General features: G+C 39.1%; 1 protein-coding gene across 1 annotated transcript in view; it reads right to left on the bottom strand.

The window, feature by feature from the left end:
• Positions 1-15,837, bottom strand: part of LOC124784686 (DNA polymerase alpha subunit B) — a 93,292-nt gene extending 77,455 nt beyond the window's left edge. Inside the window, exon 1 of the mRNA XM_047254120.1 lies at positions 15,691-15,837. Coding sequence (XP_047110076.1) covers positions 15,691-15,766 — 76 coding nt within the window. The 5' untranslated portion in view covers positions 15,767-15,837. The remainder of the gene's footprint in view (positions 1-15,690) is intronic.
• Between the last annotated feature and the right edge of the window lie 3,281 nt (positions 15,838-19,118).

Raw genomic sequence — 19,118 nt, 5'->3', positions numbered from 1 at the left:
CTCCCAGCACTCCTCCTCCTGTTGTTTGATAAGTAGTGAACACAGACATGGAGCCGTTTTAAGACTATGAGGTGCTCTGGGGAAGTGTGCTGCTTATGCCGCTGTAGAGCTTGCCAACACTCCTTAATTGTTTCAGTGACTTCCGGCGACCACCAAGGGACTGCCTTATGCCTCGGGCACCCTAAAGAGCAAAGGATCGCGTTTTCTGCCACAGAAACAATTATGCTAGTCACCTGCTCAACCATCACATTGATGTTACCGTGTGAGGGAAATTCTGCGGTGACAGCAGAGGTGAAAGTTATCCAGTCCACCTTATTCAAAGCCCATCTGGGCAGACGTCTGTGTGCCCGACGCTGGGGCAGTGACTAGAAGATGGGGAAAATGGTCACTACCACACAGGTCATCAAGTGCTCTCCAGTGAATAGAAGGGAGAAGTCCTGGGCTGCAAATTGATAAATTAATGGCCTAGTACCTGCCATGAGCCACACTGAAATGTGTGGCTGCCCCAGTATTTAAGAGGCTGAGGTTGAATTGCGACAAAAGTTTAGACATCTCTGCCTCGGCAACTAAGCAAGCTAACATCCCACAAGGGGTTATGGGCATTAAAATATTCCAGAAATAGGAAAGGTTTAGGGAGCTGGTCGATCAGTGCAGCCAATAAATTCAAGGGTACTGCACCATCTGGAGGAAGATATACATTGCAGACAGTTATTTCCTGCGTTGTCCTTATTCTGACAGCCACAGCTTCAAGTGGGGTTAGAAGGGGCAATGCAGATAGCAGGTGTAAAGGTTAACAGTTGCCATAGCTCAGCCAGGTGGTGGAAAAACCCACCGCAATTCCACTGGAGGATAACGTCATCGTGAGACTGGGAAGGCATGGAACATTAATTCAATGTGACAGTTTACGCCACAGAGTCACCTGCTGCCACCGACTTATTGCCTGAGCAGTCTATATCCACTGTGTCTGAGGGTCTGGCAAGATCTAGGTCCTCAGTGGACGCTAAAATCTCCAACCATCCTCAGCCGCAGAGCTCGTAGGCAGCAGTGGTGTGAGTGCCAACGCAATTTCCTTGGTCTTAGAGGTTTTCTTTTTGGATTTCTCTTGCTGCTCCTTGGGTTTCCCTGGTTGGGAGGACTTCACTGGCTCAGTCTCTGTGACTGACAATGAGCGTGAAGCCCTATCACCAGCTGTTTTTGGGCTCTTCAGCCACTGGCGGGTGTCTTCTTTCCCACTAGAAGAAACCTGGGAAGGGTGACAAGGGACCCCTTCCTGGCGAGAGACTTACGCTTATCCAGTTTAGAAAGGGGGACGGATGTCCCCGATGGTTGGGGGAGGTGTTGCTCCCGAAGTAGGTGGTGCAGGAGCAACAGGGAGGGAAATGCCACCCACTATCAAGGGGGCAGGTGTAGTCTTCCAGCTCTGAGAGGTGACCTGGGTTTGCAGAGTTGATGGTGTGAGAACTGTTGTATCGGCAGCGTAAGATGATGTCATACACACAGGATGCACACATTCAAATTTTCTCTTAGCCTCTTAGTGTAGGTCAGTCGGCCCAGAGTCTTGTACTCCATGATTTTCCTTTTTTTCTGGAGAGTCCTGCAGTCAGGCGAGCAAGGGGAATGGTGCTCTCTGCAGATGACACAGATGGGAAGCAGAGCACATGAAGTATTGGGATGTGATGGGCGTCTGCAGTCTCTGCATGTGACGCCGGAAGTACAGTGGGAAGACATAAAGCTGAACTTCCAGCACTTAAAGAATTGCATCAGGGGAGGGATATAGGGCTTTACATCACACTGGTAGACCGTCACCTTGACCTTCTTGGGCAATGTATCACCCTCGAAGGCCAAGATGAAGGCACCGATGGCAACCTGATTATCCTTTGGACCCCGGTGGGCATGCTGCACGAAATTTACACCTCGACGCTTTAAATTGACGCGCAGCTCATCGTCGGACTGCAAAAGGTCTCTGTGAAATATGATACCCTGGACAATATTTAAGCTGTTATGGGGTGTGATGGTTACAGAAACATCCCCCAGCTTGTCGCAAGTGAGTAACTCCGTGACTGGGCAGAGGATGCCGTTTTGATCAAGACTGACCCAGACCTCATTTTGGACAAGCACTCCATCTCCCCCAACTTGTCCTCTAAATGTTCAACAAAAAACTGAGTTTTCATCGTCATGAAAGATTCCCCCATCAGCCCTCTAACATACAAGGTACCGGGGAGAATAAGACCTGCTGCCATCCTTAGCCTGACGTTCCTCCCATGGTGTGGCCAGGGAGGGGAACAATTTTGGGTCTTACTTCTGTGCGTTGAATTGATCTCGTGATCGCTTAGAGACAGCTGGTGTTTCACTACCAGCAAGAGATGATGGACTATGCTTCATCACGTGTCATCCGCCCTAATGCCACCAACTCCGACTAGAAGCCCTCGCCACGGGTGCCATCCAGCCACCTGGCAGGATGACCATTGCAGGGAGTCCCGATGCCCCAAGGGGATGGGCATCTGCCCCTTGGCATACGTGGGGAGTTAACGGTGCAGGCATCAGCAGAGCAATCCGTGTGTGGTCGGGAGGCTACAACCAACAGGGTACATGGCGGCCCCACAACAGACTGGCTACCATGCTGGATATCAGGTGCAAAGAAGTCCATGGTTATCGTCGACACAGAAATTGACACTGCATAGTGCATGGTGGAAAACGCACCCAGGAATGTGTCCTCGCCCAAGAGATGGAGAATGGCCGGGACTGCAATGCGACGACGAGAAAGTGGGCTAAAGATCTTAATGCACGCTGGACACGATGCACCTTGTAAGGCGCCCTTCCCCGATTGGCTCGCTATTTGGGAAAATTTTTGAAGAATGGAGGTCAAACCCTACAGAGTACCACCACATAAAAGCCGAAACGTGTGAAACTCCTTTTAGTCACCTCGCACGACACACAGGAATACCTTGGCCCTATTCTAACCCCCAGATCTGCAGGGGAGCTTCCATGTGAAGATGTGGACTCTGTCCATAATTTACTGGATATTAACTGCAGATTAAAAGAGAGAAAACTGCAGGACTACATGCAACTAAGGAGTTCAGAACTGGATAAGCTGAAAGAAACAAAGAAGAGTTTCAAAGAACACATTACGAAATGATTGACTAAAACAGGGAAAATGAGTATGTTAGAACTCAAATGGTTAGGTTTCCAAGACTAAATAGTGAAGGAAACAGAGGAATAAATAAAAATGCCAATCTTAATAGAAATCTTAGGATATCACAGGAGATGCTGAATTTAATTCTTGAAAGAAGAAAATGTAAAAATGCAGCAAATGTTGCAATCAAAAGGGATTACAAAAGTCTACAAAGAAAGACTGATGAAGTACTAAATGGCTAAGTACGAATGGCTACGGGATATATGCAAGTCTATAGAAGCCTGTATACTACGGAAAAGGTAGATGCTGCTTACAGGAAAATTACAGACATTTGGAGAAGAAAAAGCAGCTGTACAAATGTCAAGCACTCAGCTGGAAACCAGTACTACACAAAGAAGGTAAAGTTGACCTGTGGAACAAGTTTATAAAGGGACTACACGAGAGAATTAACTTAGAGGAAACTGATGAAGATAAAATATGATATGATGCTACGAGAAGAAGTTGACAGAATGCTGAAAGATGTAAACTGAAATGAGACTCCTGGAGTAGACAACATTCCCTCAAATCTACTGGTATCCTTAAGAGAGAGAACAATGAAAAAACTATAGTGCAAGATATATGGAACTTGCAAAATACCCTCAGACTTTTAGGAAACCACAATAACTCCATTTCCAAAGGCAGCAGGTGTTGATGAACATCATTATCACTGAAATACCAGATCCATACGTTATTGGTTGGAAAATACTGACAAATTATTTACAAAAGAATAGAAAAACTGATAGAGGCTTGTCTCCAAGAAGATCAGTTTGGATTCCAGATAAATGGAGGGACACGCAGGAAAATACTGTGCCTATGAATTACCAAGATAATGAAAGGCAGACCTATAATAACTGCATCTGTAGACTTACAGAATGCTTTCACCAATGTTTACTGGAATACACTCTTTGAAATTCTAAAGGTAGCGGTGATAAAATACAAGGAGCAAAATGTTTTACACAGCTTGGGCAGAAAGCTGGCTGCAGTTATAAGATTCAAATATGAAAAGGAGGCCGTGGCTGAGGAGACAGTGAGACGGCATTGTAGCCTATTCCCAATATTACTGTATCTTGACACTGAGCAAGTAATAAAGGAAACCAAAGAAAAATATGAGGAGGAATAAAAGTTCATGATGAATAAATAAAAATTTCTGAGGTTTGCTGATGACAATGTAATTGTTTCAGAGACAGCAAAGGGTTTGGAAAAGCAGTTGAAAATAGTGGACAGTGTCTGGAAAAGGGGATATAAATGAACATCAACCAAAAAAGGAAAACAAGGGCAGTGGAATGTAGTCTAATTAAATCAGGTGATGCCGAGGGAATAGATTACAATATGAGATTTATAAAGTAGTGGTAGTTTTGCTATTTGGGCAATTAAGTAACTGATGATACTTAAGTAGAGACAATAAAAAATGTTCATTGGCAATTTCAAGAAAATCATTTCTGAAGAGACATTCGATAACATTGAACATAAATTTAATGTTTTAGGAAGTCTTTTCTGGAAGTAATTTATGTGGACTGTAGCCTTGTACAGAAATAAGATGACAAACAGTTCAGACAACAAGAAAATACCATCTTTTGAACTGTGGTGCTACAAAAGACTGTCCAGGACAAGATGGACAGAAGTGCTGAGTATAATTGGGGAGAAAATTTTTTGGTATAATTTAACCAAAATAAGGAAGTGATTGATAAGGCATTCTGAGACATCAAGAAATTGCCGATTTAACACTGAAAGGTAAAATTCGCACAGGGAGTCCATGAGACAGAGTAAGCAGTTTGAAATGGATGTGTGTTGCAGAAGTTATACAGAGATGAAGAGACTCGCACAGGATAGAGGACTCTGGAGAGTTTCGTCAGATCAGCTTTCAGACTTCCTTTACCACACAGACGACAATGACGACGACTAAGGCAAATGAAATTTATTCATTGAATTAATTACAATATAATTAATCTAACTACACTACAAACCACTTTAAACACACTTCTGAAAGTGGCAATAGTGCTCCAACCTTAATCACCGCACACATGACAGATTTCAATGAACTCTTGGGGGCAGATTTCAACTACATGATATGAACCCACAGCTAATCTAAACAATTTAATTTGGCAACAATATCTTACTATATGGAGTAATATGTGCAAAGTAAGTAGTTTTTTAATAGGTTTGAGAAATATGATATGAACTTACAAAAATACTTTTATTATTGTCTCTTAGAACTGCCGCAAATCTGCATATTATATATCATTCTAGTCTATTTGAAAAATTAAGAACCAGCGATCGAGTGGATATTAAGCTGAGTGACAGTAACGAGCCATCACCAAACTGTTATCAAAATATACAACTCAAGAAGTTTTCATTCCAGATGAATAATGTAAGCTTTATGACTGTATTATGTCATCGTCGTTCTTGTTGTTTTCATTTCAAAGACTGGTTTTATGAAGCTCTTCCACAAGTACAATCTGCACAAGTCTCACCTCTACATATCTACTGCAACATACATTCATTTGAACCTGCTTACTGTATTCATGACTGTCTCCCTCTACATGCATCAGAAGGCATAATTTGAGCTAACCGACCTTTGCTTGGTGCGAACAAAACCAAGTCAAGGTTTCAAAGAACAATTTTTTTTTTTTCTCTCTTCCCGCAACAGTGTCTGCTGAACAGATTGGAAAAGTGGTTACTCTCCAAGTTGAGTACAAATCTGAATGCTTAATTCACAGTTGAAACATTCTGAACATGTGTATAGCACACGAAGAGTTAAACTGGTACTCAATGAAACATAACATGGAAAAAACAAAACTATATAAAAATTCATGTGTCAAAAGCATCAACAACACAAAAGAACATAAAACATTATGAAACTCAACACCCCTGGCAGTTGGAGGAAAGCTGCTTGACAGCTGCAACTGATTTGTTAGAACACATGCACACCACTGTACACAACAACATTGCCGGTTGGCACAAACTACACTACAGTACTATAAATTGATCCCACCATTTAGTCAAGTTGTGTCATAAATTTCTTTTCTCTCCAATTCAGTTCAGTACCTCCTCATTAGTTGTGTGATCTACCCACTTTTCTTCAGTATTCTCATATCACCAATTTCAGAAGTGTCAATTTTCTTCTTGCCTGAACTGTTTATTGTCCACAATTCACTATCGTACAAGACCATACTCCAGACAAATACCTTCCAAAAATACTTCCTAATGCTTAAATCTACATTCTATGTTAAACTTCTCTTTATCAGAAACTCTTTTCCGACCTACGTCTTATATTATCTCTACTTCAGCCATTATCAGTTTTTTACTTTCCAAATATCGAACTCATCTACTACTTTCAGTGTCAATCTAATACTCTAAGCAATGCCCGTTGTAATTTAACTGCATTCCATTACCTTTGTTTTACTTTTGCTAATGTTCACCTTTTAATCTCTGTTCAGGACACTATTAGTTCTTTTCAACTGCTCTTCCCATATCCTTTGCTATCTCTGACAGAATTACAATGTCATCAGCAAACTCGGTTTTTCCGTCTCCCTAAACTTTAATTCCTTTTCCAAATGTCTCCTCGGTTTCCTTCACAGCTTGTTCAATGTAGACACTGAACAACACTGGAGACACGCTACAGCTCTGTTTCATTCCCTTCTCAAGTACTGCTTCCCTTTCTTGTCTATTTCATAAAAATCAGTCTGGTCTATGTGTAAGCTATGAATAACCCTATTTTCCCTGCCATCTTCAAAATTTCAAAGATTCTATTCCAGTTAACAGTGTCAAAAACCTTCTCTGAATCTACAAATGCTATAGCATAGGTTTGCCTTTCATTAACCTGCCTTCTAAATCACCATGACTTGGTTTGGTAGTATTCACGAGTCTGCACCTGCCTTCTTTAGGATTGCAGTTAACATATTCTTCTTGAAGTCTGAGGCATTTCACCTCTCTCATATTTTCACACCAGGTGGAATCATCCCGTACTGTCCAATTACTCTTTCAGTATCACATCTCCCATCTCATCTCAATTAACTTCCTCTTTCCTTTATTTGCTTAGTACTGCCTTGCCATCTGAGCTGTCTAGATTCACACAGCTGCTTCTTTTTGTAAAGGCCTCTAACTTTCCTGTAGGCATCTTTCCCCTGGCTATACCTGCCTTTATAGACCTGCATCTGTCCTCTAGCCATCCTGCGCTGCCATTTAGGACTTCCCATCAATCTCATTTTTAGACATCTTTATTCCCTTTCTTTATATTTTCTCCTTTCATCAATTAAATTCAATATCTCTAAGTGTACCGGATTTTTAGTATGCCTTGTCTTTTACCAGTTTGATCCTCTGTTGCCTCCTCTGTATCATCCCTCAAACTTGCCCATTCCTTTTTGTTTTATTCCTTTCCTGTTTCTGTACAATGTTGTCTAACGCTGCATCAAACTCAATGACCTCAAGTTCTTTCAACTTATGCAGGTCCTGTTTCTTACCTTTTTACAATTTCTTCAGTTGTAGTCTGCAGTTGCTAACCAACAAATTATGGTCCGAGTCCACATTTGTCTCTGGAAATGACTAATAATTTAACATCTGTAAGCATAGGTTTTTGCAGCAATTGTAACTGTCAAAATTCTTCAGGGCTGTTGGTTGCATTGTCAATACATAAGATTGTCCAACATTTTGCCCACTATTGTAAGTAGCCTTCTTCAGGACTTTGTGCTGAATTGACTGTCAGAATTTGATTGACAATTTAACACCTGGTTTTTACATTGCTGTCTTGCCATTATATAGGTTGTTACTTTCAACTTCAGACAAATACCTCCAACAACATTGAACGAAAACATCTGTAGGTGAAAAGTTTAACTTTAATAAATGGGACATATGCTGTATTACAACTTGCCATCTCCTAACCACTCCCCGAGTGGGTGGTGTCAACTTTTGTCAAATGGGAACCACCTCTCGACAAGTTTTGTTCAGCATTCGGATACTATGCCAAAAAATACCTATGTTTAGTAAAACCATAGTTTCCCATTTGTGGTGGATGGCACTATAATCGGCAAATATCAAGTGTGCCTGTTTCTGCAATTTAGTACCAACAAATTTGTCATGATGTATATGTAAACCTTTGTGTTGTAATGGTTGATATTGATGTTCAGACATTACTTGAGTGTGCAAATGTGATTATATAGTGCCAACAATATGGCTAGACATTGATGTTTTTTGGCAAATAAGCTACTTGTATGGTAACAGTATCTTTTGGCATAGAATCCAAATATTAAACAATAATGGGGACGTTGTTTCCCATTTGAAAATACAAAGTTGACCCTGCTCACACTGGGGGAGGCAGGGGGGGAGGGGGGGGGGGGGGGGGAGGACGCAACCATTTTTATCACAGATGTCCCCTTTACTAATACTAGCTTTTCACCTACAACATGTTTTTTGTACAATATTGTTGGAGATAATTCTCTCAAGTGAAACAAACAACATGTATAGTGGCAAGGCAGCTATTTAAAAACCAGATATCCTTTTCAAAAGATTTAGTTGTCTCAAGTTAAAACGAACATCCTGTATAATCAAACTGCTAATGCCTCAGGCATCTTCTTTCACAATTGTTAAATCAAGTGTTGGTCACGGCTACATTATGCTCTGTGTAACGTTGTACTATTTTTGCTACTCTTCCTTTTCACACTTCCAAATTCAAGTCACCCACAAATAAATTTTTGTCTTTAACTATGTGAATATTTTCCTTTCTCTCCCATCATAAATTCTTTCAACCTCTTTATCTGGGCAGCTACATGGTATTTTTAACTTTCACTTCTGTGGCGGGTGTTGGCATTTTGTATATCTTTGCTACAACAATGTGTTCACTATGCTGTTAGTAGTAGCTTCCCAATGTTTCTATTTTATTATTCTTCATGAGACTACTACTGAATTAAACCTATTTGATTTTATGTCTATTACTTTCTACAGAATAAATGAAAAGCACCAGTTTGCTGTAGAACAAAAGCTAACCGGTGCTTTTCATTTATTATAATGTTGTTCTACAAAGAAATGACGGAAGATTCTGTTAACACTTTCTACTGACCTGATCAGTAGTCCTGTTCTTCCTGCCACCAATTCCCACTACATCAGACTTCAACCTATCCAATTCCTTGTTAAATTCTATAACTCACATACCCAATTACAGGATATAATATTCCACAACTCAATCTATAACGGCAGTTTCGTTTTTCTTGATGACAAACTCTTGAGTTGAACCGTCCCAGAGTTCCAAATGAAGCACTTTTTACCTCTAGAATATATTACCCAGGAGGATGCCATCACTAACTATACAGTACAGCTGCATGCCCTTGGGGGAAAAAAGCATGTAGTTTCCCCTTTTTTCTGATTTGCTGTGTCAGCACAGCATGGCTATGTTGGCAAATAGTAAGAAGTTTTATCAGTCAACCATCTACACTTTTGGCCGGGTGACAACTGAAATAGCTGCTCTCTCTTCTCAATAGCTATGGGTTATTTCTTTACTCTCCACAAATACTTGCTGTGGCTGCACTTGCATTACTACTACCTGTAGCATATAGGAACCAAACCATTCCACATCAGCAAGGTCAATGGCTGAAGTTAAAAACATGAGCTATGGACTGACTGACAAACACATTGACAGCTTGTATACAAATATGCAGAAAGGCTGGATTCAACTGTACGAAGTAAATAAAATAGAAGAAATTGCTTGGTCCATGAGTTTCATGAGCTGGTTTCAACAGCTGACCTTCCAAACACATGTGAACACTAACTTACCAAAAGCCATAGCTTTTTAAATAACTAACATCCCATATCACATAATGTTGTGAGCTATTCATTCTGATTTCACAGAAGACTCAATATGCAACCCAGATGAAGTAGGCCTAGGTGGTTCTTAGAATGCTGCAGTGAACTGTACAATTGGCATAATCTGTATCACTTCAGGCAGGGGGATTATCTTCATAATCTCAGATGTTATTGAATTTAGCATATGTTAAAATTCTGGCATAAGTAAGAAACACGCATTTTTTGTTTTCCCAAAAAAATTCCTGCCGTGTGCCCTGAGATACTGGCCTCCAAAGATGACACTGTGAAACACCATTTTAAAGATGCAAATTTCTGAAGAATTTTTAAAATGCTGTATCTCTGTAACAGTTCTAGATAATAAATGAAAAGCACCAGTTTGCTTTTGTTCTACAATATTACTTTTGTTGTTAACCGGTTTTCGCCTTACAAAGCCATCTTCATCTTCAGGCATTTACTGAGTATTGTCACTAAAGAAGTTCTAGATATTTCAATAAAGTTTTTTATTTGAAAGACAATTGCTTTATGGTTACAATGGTATACTCCGTTCAGACATATCTGTTGAAGTTTTTATACTGTCGCCTTTTGAATTTTCTTTATAATTTAGGGAATTTTTTTTTTTCAAAAATGCCAATCCAGAAAAGTTAGATTTTTTTTCAGTTGTTTAGTACCATGTAGTACAGTATCCCCTGTAATAGAGAGCTTCCACTTTTAAGTTGGACAGGTTATTTTTCTTCACTAAAGTTATTTCTTACTAATTTCTTTGTTACAATGATTATTTCTAGTGTCTTTGTTGCAGTTACTTCTAGTCACTTTCTTTGTTGCAGTTATTTCGTTGCAAATATTTCTTACAATCTGGTGTAGTTTCTTGTCAGTTTCTTTGTCATGGTTGTTCATTGCAGGTGTCTGTATTGTAGTCGTCCAGTGCTAATTTGTTTACTGAAGAGGCTTCTAAGAAATCTGAGACCATCCAGTGAGTTCTGTGTTTTTGTGAGACTGTTTGAAATGTCTTCTGACTGGGGCCACAAAAGAGTGAAGTGTGCTGACTATTTGCATATCCATAAAAAAAGTGATATATGAGACAAACAAAAATACAGACTTTGTTCAGGGTGGGAATAAGTATTCTAATTTGAAGACTGTTTCAAAATGAAAATGTTTCCAGTGGCAACTTTTGTATTCTAAATGTTTTGACAGAATAACAATGATAGTATCTCAACAAAGTGAAGCCTCCCATGGTGCAAATGATGCAGGTTTTTCCATCAATGGAGGAAATATTAAATACCTTGAATCAGTCAACTACAGAGGTGGGTGTTACTCCTGTTAAGAAACTGTGGTCCGTGAAGTCAGTTCATAAGCTCTATACACGAAAAAAGTGCAGAGAAATTACGAAAGCTATGGATGAATACACTACAGGAAAACTGTGCGCTCTCTTCAAAGTAGAAATTCCATCTTCAGAAGAAAATGAACCAAAGCATTCATGCACCTCTAACCAGCAATTTTTCACAAATATCAAGTCAGCTGTTGAATACTGTGCATCCTATAGTCAAAAGGTGCATGTTTTAAATATTATTCCAGAGACATTTTCAAAGAAAACAATTCTGAACCGCATTCCATCAGGATCAAGTACATGGTAGACAAATCAAGAAATGCGAGGTCTGTAAAAGCAGCCTTTCGAACACCAGATCCCTATTGTGGTCATACTGTAGCAGAAGCTCAAATTCAAATAGTGCAGTCATTTTATGTGAAAGATATATGAGACTGTTCTCACCAGAGTGCCAACAAAAAAGAAACTATAACAGTTGAAGGTCAGAAAGTTGTGAAGATATGCCTGTTTATGTCTGTACTGTGTAAATTTGGGACTTTGTGTGGTACCTTTGAAGAATTTACTAGAGCAAGTGACATATGATACCTTTGGCATGTGAAGTCATTAATAGTCTGTGTAAAGCGAGAGACTTGTTTGTTTCAAGAATGTGGTGACTGCCCTGGAAAGGAGGAATGTTTTTAGACACTTGGCCTGGAAGACGTAGCAGATAACTCTTCAGAAATTACATATGCAACTTGGGAGGAAAACAAACAGTTAAGAAAACTGTTGCCTTTGGCAGTTTTATCGATGAACTTGGTAAATGGTCAGTGAAAGCAGTAACACACCAGCATCTGAAGAAATTGCGACAACTACACATTTCATTTCAGAAGTTTAGTGCTTCACTGTGATTTTGCTGAGAAGTGGTCTGTAATTCTACCACAAGAAGTACGAGGGTATCATTGGAGTAATGACCAAGTTTCAATTTTTACAGGAGTGACATATTTTCAAAACAAGATCACAAGTGTTGCAGTTAGAAGTGATGACAGGACTCAGCCCATGCTTTGCTAGCAATGCGCAAAATTCTTCAACCACAAACAGGGGCACAGAAAATAATCTGTATTTCTGATGGTATTCTTAGTCATTTTAAAAGTCGTTACCAGCTGCTTGAATTGAGTAAGTCGTTTGTGCCAATTGAGTACACGGTGCTACTGGTCACAGGAAGGAGCCTTGTGATGGTGCAGGAGGCAGGCAGAAGCACAATGCAACAAAACAATCTTTCCAGACCAAATACAGCTGGGATTCAGAATGCTGAGGATTTTACAAGAGTCGTGAAATCTTACATATCCACAGCCCTCATTCTCTAGTCCAAAGAGGAAATCTAAGAATTCCGTGAGCAGAAAAAAGAAGAATGGTCCAAACTACTCCTGTGAAAGGAATTTAGAAGACTTTTTGGATTCAAAATGATGGGAAAACTCATATTGCACGCACTTCAAAGAGCAAGAAAGAAGAAATTTCATTCGTTCAGCCAACACCTCAGAAACAGCAGTACACTATTCAGATTCGCAACCTGAGAAGGGGGATGTTTGTGGCGCATGTGTATGACTGTGTCTGGTGGATTGCAGAGAATATAGACACCAGTTATGAGTTACACGAAATTGTAGTGAATTTTATTCTACCACATGGACCAGCTGCTGGATACAGGTTTCCAGCTGAAGGACAGCAACAACACCATCAGTGCTCACTTCCTGTTCACAATGGTTTGAAGATTGCAAGTGATCCAATTCCTATTGGTTCAACAGGAAGGTATCTCACTATATCAAAGCAGTGGAACACGTTTTTACTTCACTGACTGGCTAATATTGTGGGGGAGAAATTGAAACCATCTTCGGACCTTTCACATACATTTTGAGACCATTTAAAATGTCTGAGAAATGAGTCTCTCACTCATCTTTCAAAACTAAAATTATGTTAAATATGGCTAGGTTTTGATTTTTATGAGCCTGTTATGTGATAATGTGGCAATAAAACATGTTTTATGTACAGCAAAAATTTGAATTGTTTTTTAAAACCTGTTTAACCTAAAAGTGGAAGCTCTCCTTTTCAGGAAATGTAGAACTATATGGTAATGATAAAAAAATTATATACTGGCATTTTTCAAATTTTTTTCCATAAATTATAACAAATGTTCAGAACACTACAGTAAGAACTTTGACAGATAAGTCTAAATGAAGAATTTCTTTGTAATCATAAAGCAAACATCTTTCAAATAAAAACAACAAAATATGTAGAACCGTTACAGGGATCCATCACTATAACATTTTTTCCAAAATTTGCATCTTTAAAATGGGATGCAGTGTCATCTTTGAAGGGTTGTACCTTTTAACAGAAATTCCTTTTTTGGAGAAAATAAAAAATGTGTGTTCCTTACTATTCGTTCATTTTAACATATGTTAAATTCAATAACATCCGAGAATATGAAGGTACGATTTTTTCCTAGCCTGCCTGAATTGATATGTAGGTACTACATCGTAAATTAATTTTCGAACATGTTTTACAGCACCACCATAAATATAAAATTATTTTTGACAGTGATCCAATTATCATCCCTACTTTCAGGATATGTTTGACTTTTTAGAATTTATTTTTAAAATATTTTATCAAAATCCATACAATTTATGAATAGTACATGCATACTTCATTTTAAATAAATACAAAATGTTCAGGTTTAAAACCATACTGTCATTTGTTGATCTGACATGGAATGACCCTTATGCTAGTATGATATGAAGTTTAATAATGCACCAAGTAATTTTGTAAGTTAATTCAAAAAACTGCATGGGGCCCCATTCTATTGTCAGTATTATTAATTTTCCAAGAAAATCTACTGGAGCATACTTGTCCATTTCGTTGCTCCGTTGTATCCACCCACATGCAACCTTTCTGTATCTGTGTTCAAACAATGTTCAGAAACCCATTACATTCACACGATATGCAACTTGCAGTTCTAAAAATATCATCAGTTCACTGATGTTAAGTTTAACCATAAAATATTTTGATGTCAAATTCATTGTAACTTCTTTACATTTTGCAAATTTTAGGTTCAAAATTAACTTCTTTTAAAGTAATCGCCTGAAATCCGAGTTAACCAACGACCTCCCTATGACCGACCCCCCCCCCCCCCCCCGTTTTAAAAGATTTGTTGGCTGCATGACAAGCAGTAACATTCTTTAAATGTTCATTTCTTATTTTTAAGTCATACAGATGACAATCTCTGTGATATAATTCAATGGAGTCAACTGAAAACTCAGCAATGTGTTAAATAGCAACTGTTGAATAACTGATGCAATGAATGTCAGAACGGCACACTCAAATTTAACACGCCTTGAGTAAGGACAAATTGTTTACAACAGTTAACAATGTATAGTCTACTTTTTCTATTTCCATATCTGTACAGACTTTCTTACAAACAAGTTCTAGAACACATGACTGAGCAAATTAATGAGCATGTACAATAAGATAATATTTGTAATATGTAGTAGGCCTATTGATAACAGATGGAGAACTAAACTATTGGTTCTACTAAAGTCTAATGCGAATTAAAAAATAAAAGCTACGTTAATTTTATTGAAAATACAGAAAGAGTTAGCCAATACTACACACTGCCACGAACAAAATAAGAATAAACCATTTTAATGTTTGGTTTTTGTGACAAATTGCAGAAACTATGGACAAGAACACAGTATATAAATTCTTTGATTGGTGCATTGGCAAAACAAAATTGAAAGAAGCAAATTGTACGAAAGAGTTTTCTTTCTGATCAAAGAAAAACCTACAGTGATCTAGGAAACAAAGTAAGTGGGCATACTTATATTCTAAAACATGGATACAATAAAGTGTTAGAACTGTAGCCTTTTGTGGTAAACAGTTCATTCGGTGAAACGAAGTTACAAATTTAGCACACGGCGAAGATCAATTTTATGGCGTTTAACAATTGCGTACCGGTTGTATACCCTGGTTTAAAACAACAAAACGTTTGTGTCAATAATATCACTACAGAGGCATTATAATGCAGTGTACAATGATCCTCGGCACGACAGCTTACGCAGTACAAAACTATAGACTACTGTGCTACGGAACACAAAGATCATCGGAAAAAATATCAAGACGTCAAGTGAAAAGAAGGGAGTGGGATATTTGACAAAAGAATCCCCACAGATGATCGTCAGATTTGAGCTCCAGTGCCACTACGCGTGACCGAAAGTCTTTTTCCTCAATCATTACTAGCCACTATGACAAACTGAGGGTAGGAGTTCATAAACGACCATCGATTACACGTAACACTACAGCGTTAATAATATACCCATGAGGCAGATAGTTAAAATCAGTCAAAAGTACAGTACTACAAAAGATAGTAGTTATTACTCACATTTACTCAACGCTACGTCAGTTATTCTCACGCCCATCGACAAAAACTGCTCTCTTAAACCCTCTTTACTAAACATTTCGAACAACCATTACAACTGCAAAACGAAATATTGGCGCGCTTCTATGCATTCTTCATTTGTCATTGGCCATTCGTGACCAAAGCTTTTAGCTTCGAAGTACTATTTGTTCCTGAAAGATGTTCTGAACCCGGCAACACAGATAGTGGCATATTGCAATTATGATTTAGCTGCATGTGGGAATTTCAAGTTTTTAGTGGCGTAACTTAACAAACGCAACTATTGTCACATAAAGCTCAACTTCGTTGCAATTCGTTGCGCCACTTTCCTTCCACCGATACTCCCTGGTGGCAGTGTTTCGAAAGACGAGGATTCTGTCGCAGTTATCGTGGAGTAATTGCTGCTGTACTCCATTCGATTTCAGTGTTTTCGTTTTATAACTGAAAAAAGTAGAACAGAGGTCGACATGTAAGCTTTCACAGCTTGTGGAACTGAAAGAACGGCAACTTATATTTTGTTTTCTGCAGCGGTGTGCGTGTGTGTGTGTGTGTGTGTGTGTGTGTGTGTGTGTGGGCGGGGAAGGGGTATTTACAAACCAATGACACATTCCACAATCTTAAAAGATTTTTAAAGGAATTAATAAGTAAACTTAATATATGTAATCAAAAAAAAGCGACTCGTTTAAGCTTCATGATTTGTGAGACCAAACAATCTATAAATCATGTATTATATTCAGAAAATAGCTCCGGAGTGGGATGTGGTAGTTGTTAAACTAAAGATTAGTTATTCAAAATGTCTGTATCAACAAATACACTAAGACTCTAAAGTCTTGGAAGAATGACGTGTCTCCATGTGATATTTACATATCAGCTCTTGGTTAGTTTGCCATTGCAGACAGCATTTTCGTCTCTGTCTGTTGTTTCTTTTACAAATGTGTTTATTGCTCCTGACTTATCCCTGTGCTAAATCTATTTTCGAATCCAATATTTGAGTTCTGTCTTCCTTGTATTTAACTATTGTCACAGCTGTAATGCTATAACCCGCACTACAACATTCATATCAGCCCATATGATTTCAGTTGACGCCATACTGAAAATTGTGCAACTACGTAGAATTTGTGGCGACCTGTATGCACGGTAGCTCACAATGTCACTACAGGAAGTCACAAGGTGGGCGCCACATTAGATGCTTCGGTGAACCCTGCTTAAAGCCAGGTACCCACCGACACGAAAAATTTCACAAGCATCTCCAGAAACGTTCAACGCCCATTGTCAGCAGAGGATAGGTGGTGTCTCTCTTTAGACTCAAATTACGTCCTTACAATATACCGGCTGATTATAATTAAATTTCCCTATTTAACAAATTATAGCACATAAACTAATTACTGCACGAGTACCAAACTTGGTAGCATTAATATCAAGGATGTGGAAAAGAGAAATAATGCAGAATCAATTCAAGTCAAACACTTTTAATTTGGTGCTATGGTGAAGCATACCGTTACTCCTACAAAAGGGGTGAATATGGTGCCCATCAGTGTCCAGAAGAATCTGAAAGCACAGGATTGCATTCTGCGCAGCAAAATGAAGCATGTCTGTAGGTACGCTGGCTACCTCTCTTGATATGCTGTGCTTCAGACCAGCACATGTGTGAATGTTCCCCTGCTAAACCCTGTCCTTCAAGTAGCCCCACAACCAGAAATCAAAGGGAATAAGATCACATGACGGTGCTGGCCAAGCATTTGGAAATGATCGGCTGATAATTCGATCATTTCCAAATGTGTTTCAGAGAAGTAGGTGAACTTCACGAGTGAAGGGTGGTAGGACAACATCTTGCATGAAAACTGTTGAGTTTAATGTGTGTTTTTCTGTAGGGCAGGTATGACATGCTGACGGAGCATATCACAGTAATGCTAGCCTATCACACTGCGCATCTTTGGTCATTTAGTGACAACCTGTTTAAAAAGAATGGCCCAGTGATAACCATAGCTATGAAATCACACCATACAGTGACACATTCACCATACAGAGGAACTTGATATGCAGTGAACGGACGTGAAGATCCCCCCACACTGTGTTTTCACCTCACACATCAGAGAAAAATGAGCTTTATCTGTCCATTGGTTTGTCCAGGGTCAGCCCTCATCAACTTTAATCCTTTTGAGAAAATGGAGAGCAAAGTCAACAAGTCATTGTATGTCCTACGGTGCAAGCTGCTGTACGATACGGATCTTGTACAGAAACCATTTGAGAATGGTTCGAAGCACCTTTCAACCAGTGGACCACGGGATGTTCAACTGTTGTGACAGCGTGTGCAGTGCCTGACTGTTGGGATATGTGTGTGGCATTGTCTGCCATAGCAACAGCGATTTCATCAACCACCTGTCATGCAACCAGTCGTCGACCTATTCCTGGAGTGACAACCAGTACTCCAGTTGATTCGAACTTCTTCATTATGCTCCGCAAAGCAGGTGGGGAAAGAGGACCCTTCCATAATCCTTTCAGCCGACGATATTCTCGAAGTGTAGCTGCAGCATCACCATTGTTTTGATAATATAGCTTCATAAATAATGCCATACTCCTTTTGTCCAAGCTCATGTTGACACATTAACAAGTGCACTGCAACTAGCCGGGTGTTTTAGACTATGAACCATGATGGGTGATCACGGCACCTGGTGGCCATAGTGGGATCTGGAAGGTGGCGCTGTAACACATGGAAATCGTGCACCCCATGCTCTGCACATTAAGCCTGCCAAGTTTAGTACTAGTATGATAATTAATTTCCATGTTATAATGTGTTAAATAGGGAAAGTTTAGTTATAATCACCTGATAAATAATTTTTTAAACAAATAAAGCAATTAGTGTGCTCGTTAATGAGTTTGTGAAGGTTTGTTCATGATCTCACAGAAACGTTAACAAAGAGACAACTAGCGTATACTAAACTGAATTTACATAGAAATCATTTTGTGGTAAAGCATTCTAATACAAGAGTTAAGTTCAGTATACACTGGGTTTCAGCAGAAGCAAACGAGAAGCAACGTTTACTTTATATGAACGTCCACACGTCACTTCACTTAGTACAGGCTTGAACAGTGAAATTTACATTATGAGGAGTAGTAGTAATAGTGGTGACTTTATACAGACATTGATCATCAATTACAAGGATACTGAAAATGTCTTCACATTGCAATTAGAACCAGAAAAGCAGGCAATCATAATTATAAATATGTACAGGGCACCAGTATGAAATATCCCAAAATTCCTTGCTCAGCTGGAAACTGTCCTTGTAAAAATTTACAAGAATAACAGTAAGATTATTTTATATGGGGATTTTAACCTTGACTTTCCATTACAGAAGTGTTCAAGTGGTTCGAACACGATGGCATCGTCCTGAACAAGGCTAAATGTGTCTTTG

This window comes from Schistocerca piceifrons, chromosome 1 (assembly GCF_021461385.2).
Source record: "Schistocerca piceifrons isolate TAMUIC-IGC-003096 chromosome 1, iqSchPice1.1, whole genome shotgun sequence".
Lineage (NCBI taxonomy): Eukaryota > Metazoa > Arthropoda > Insecta > Orthoptera > Acrididae > Schistocerca > Schistocerca piceifrons.
This window is presented reverse-complemented; position numbering and strand designations above follow the sequence as displayed.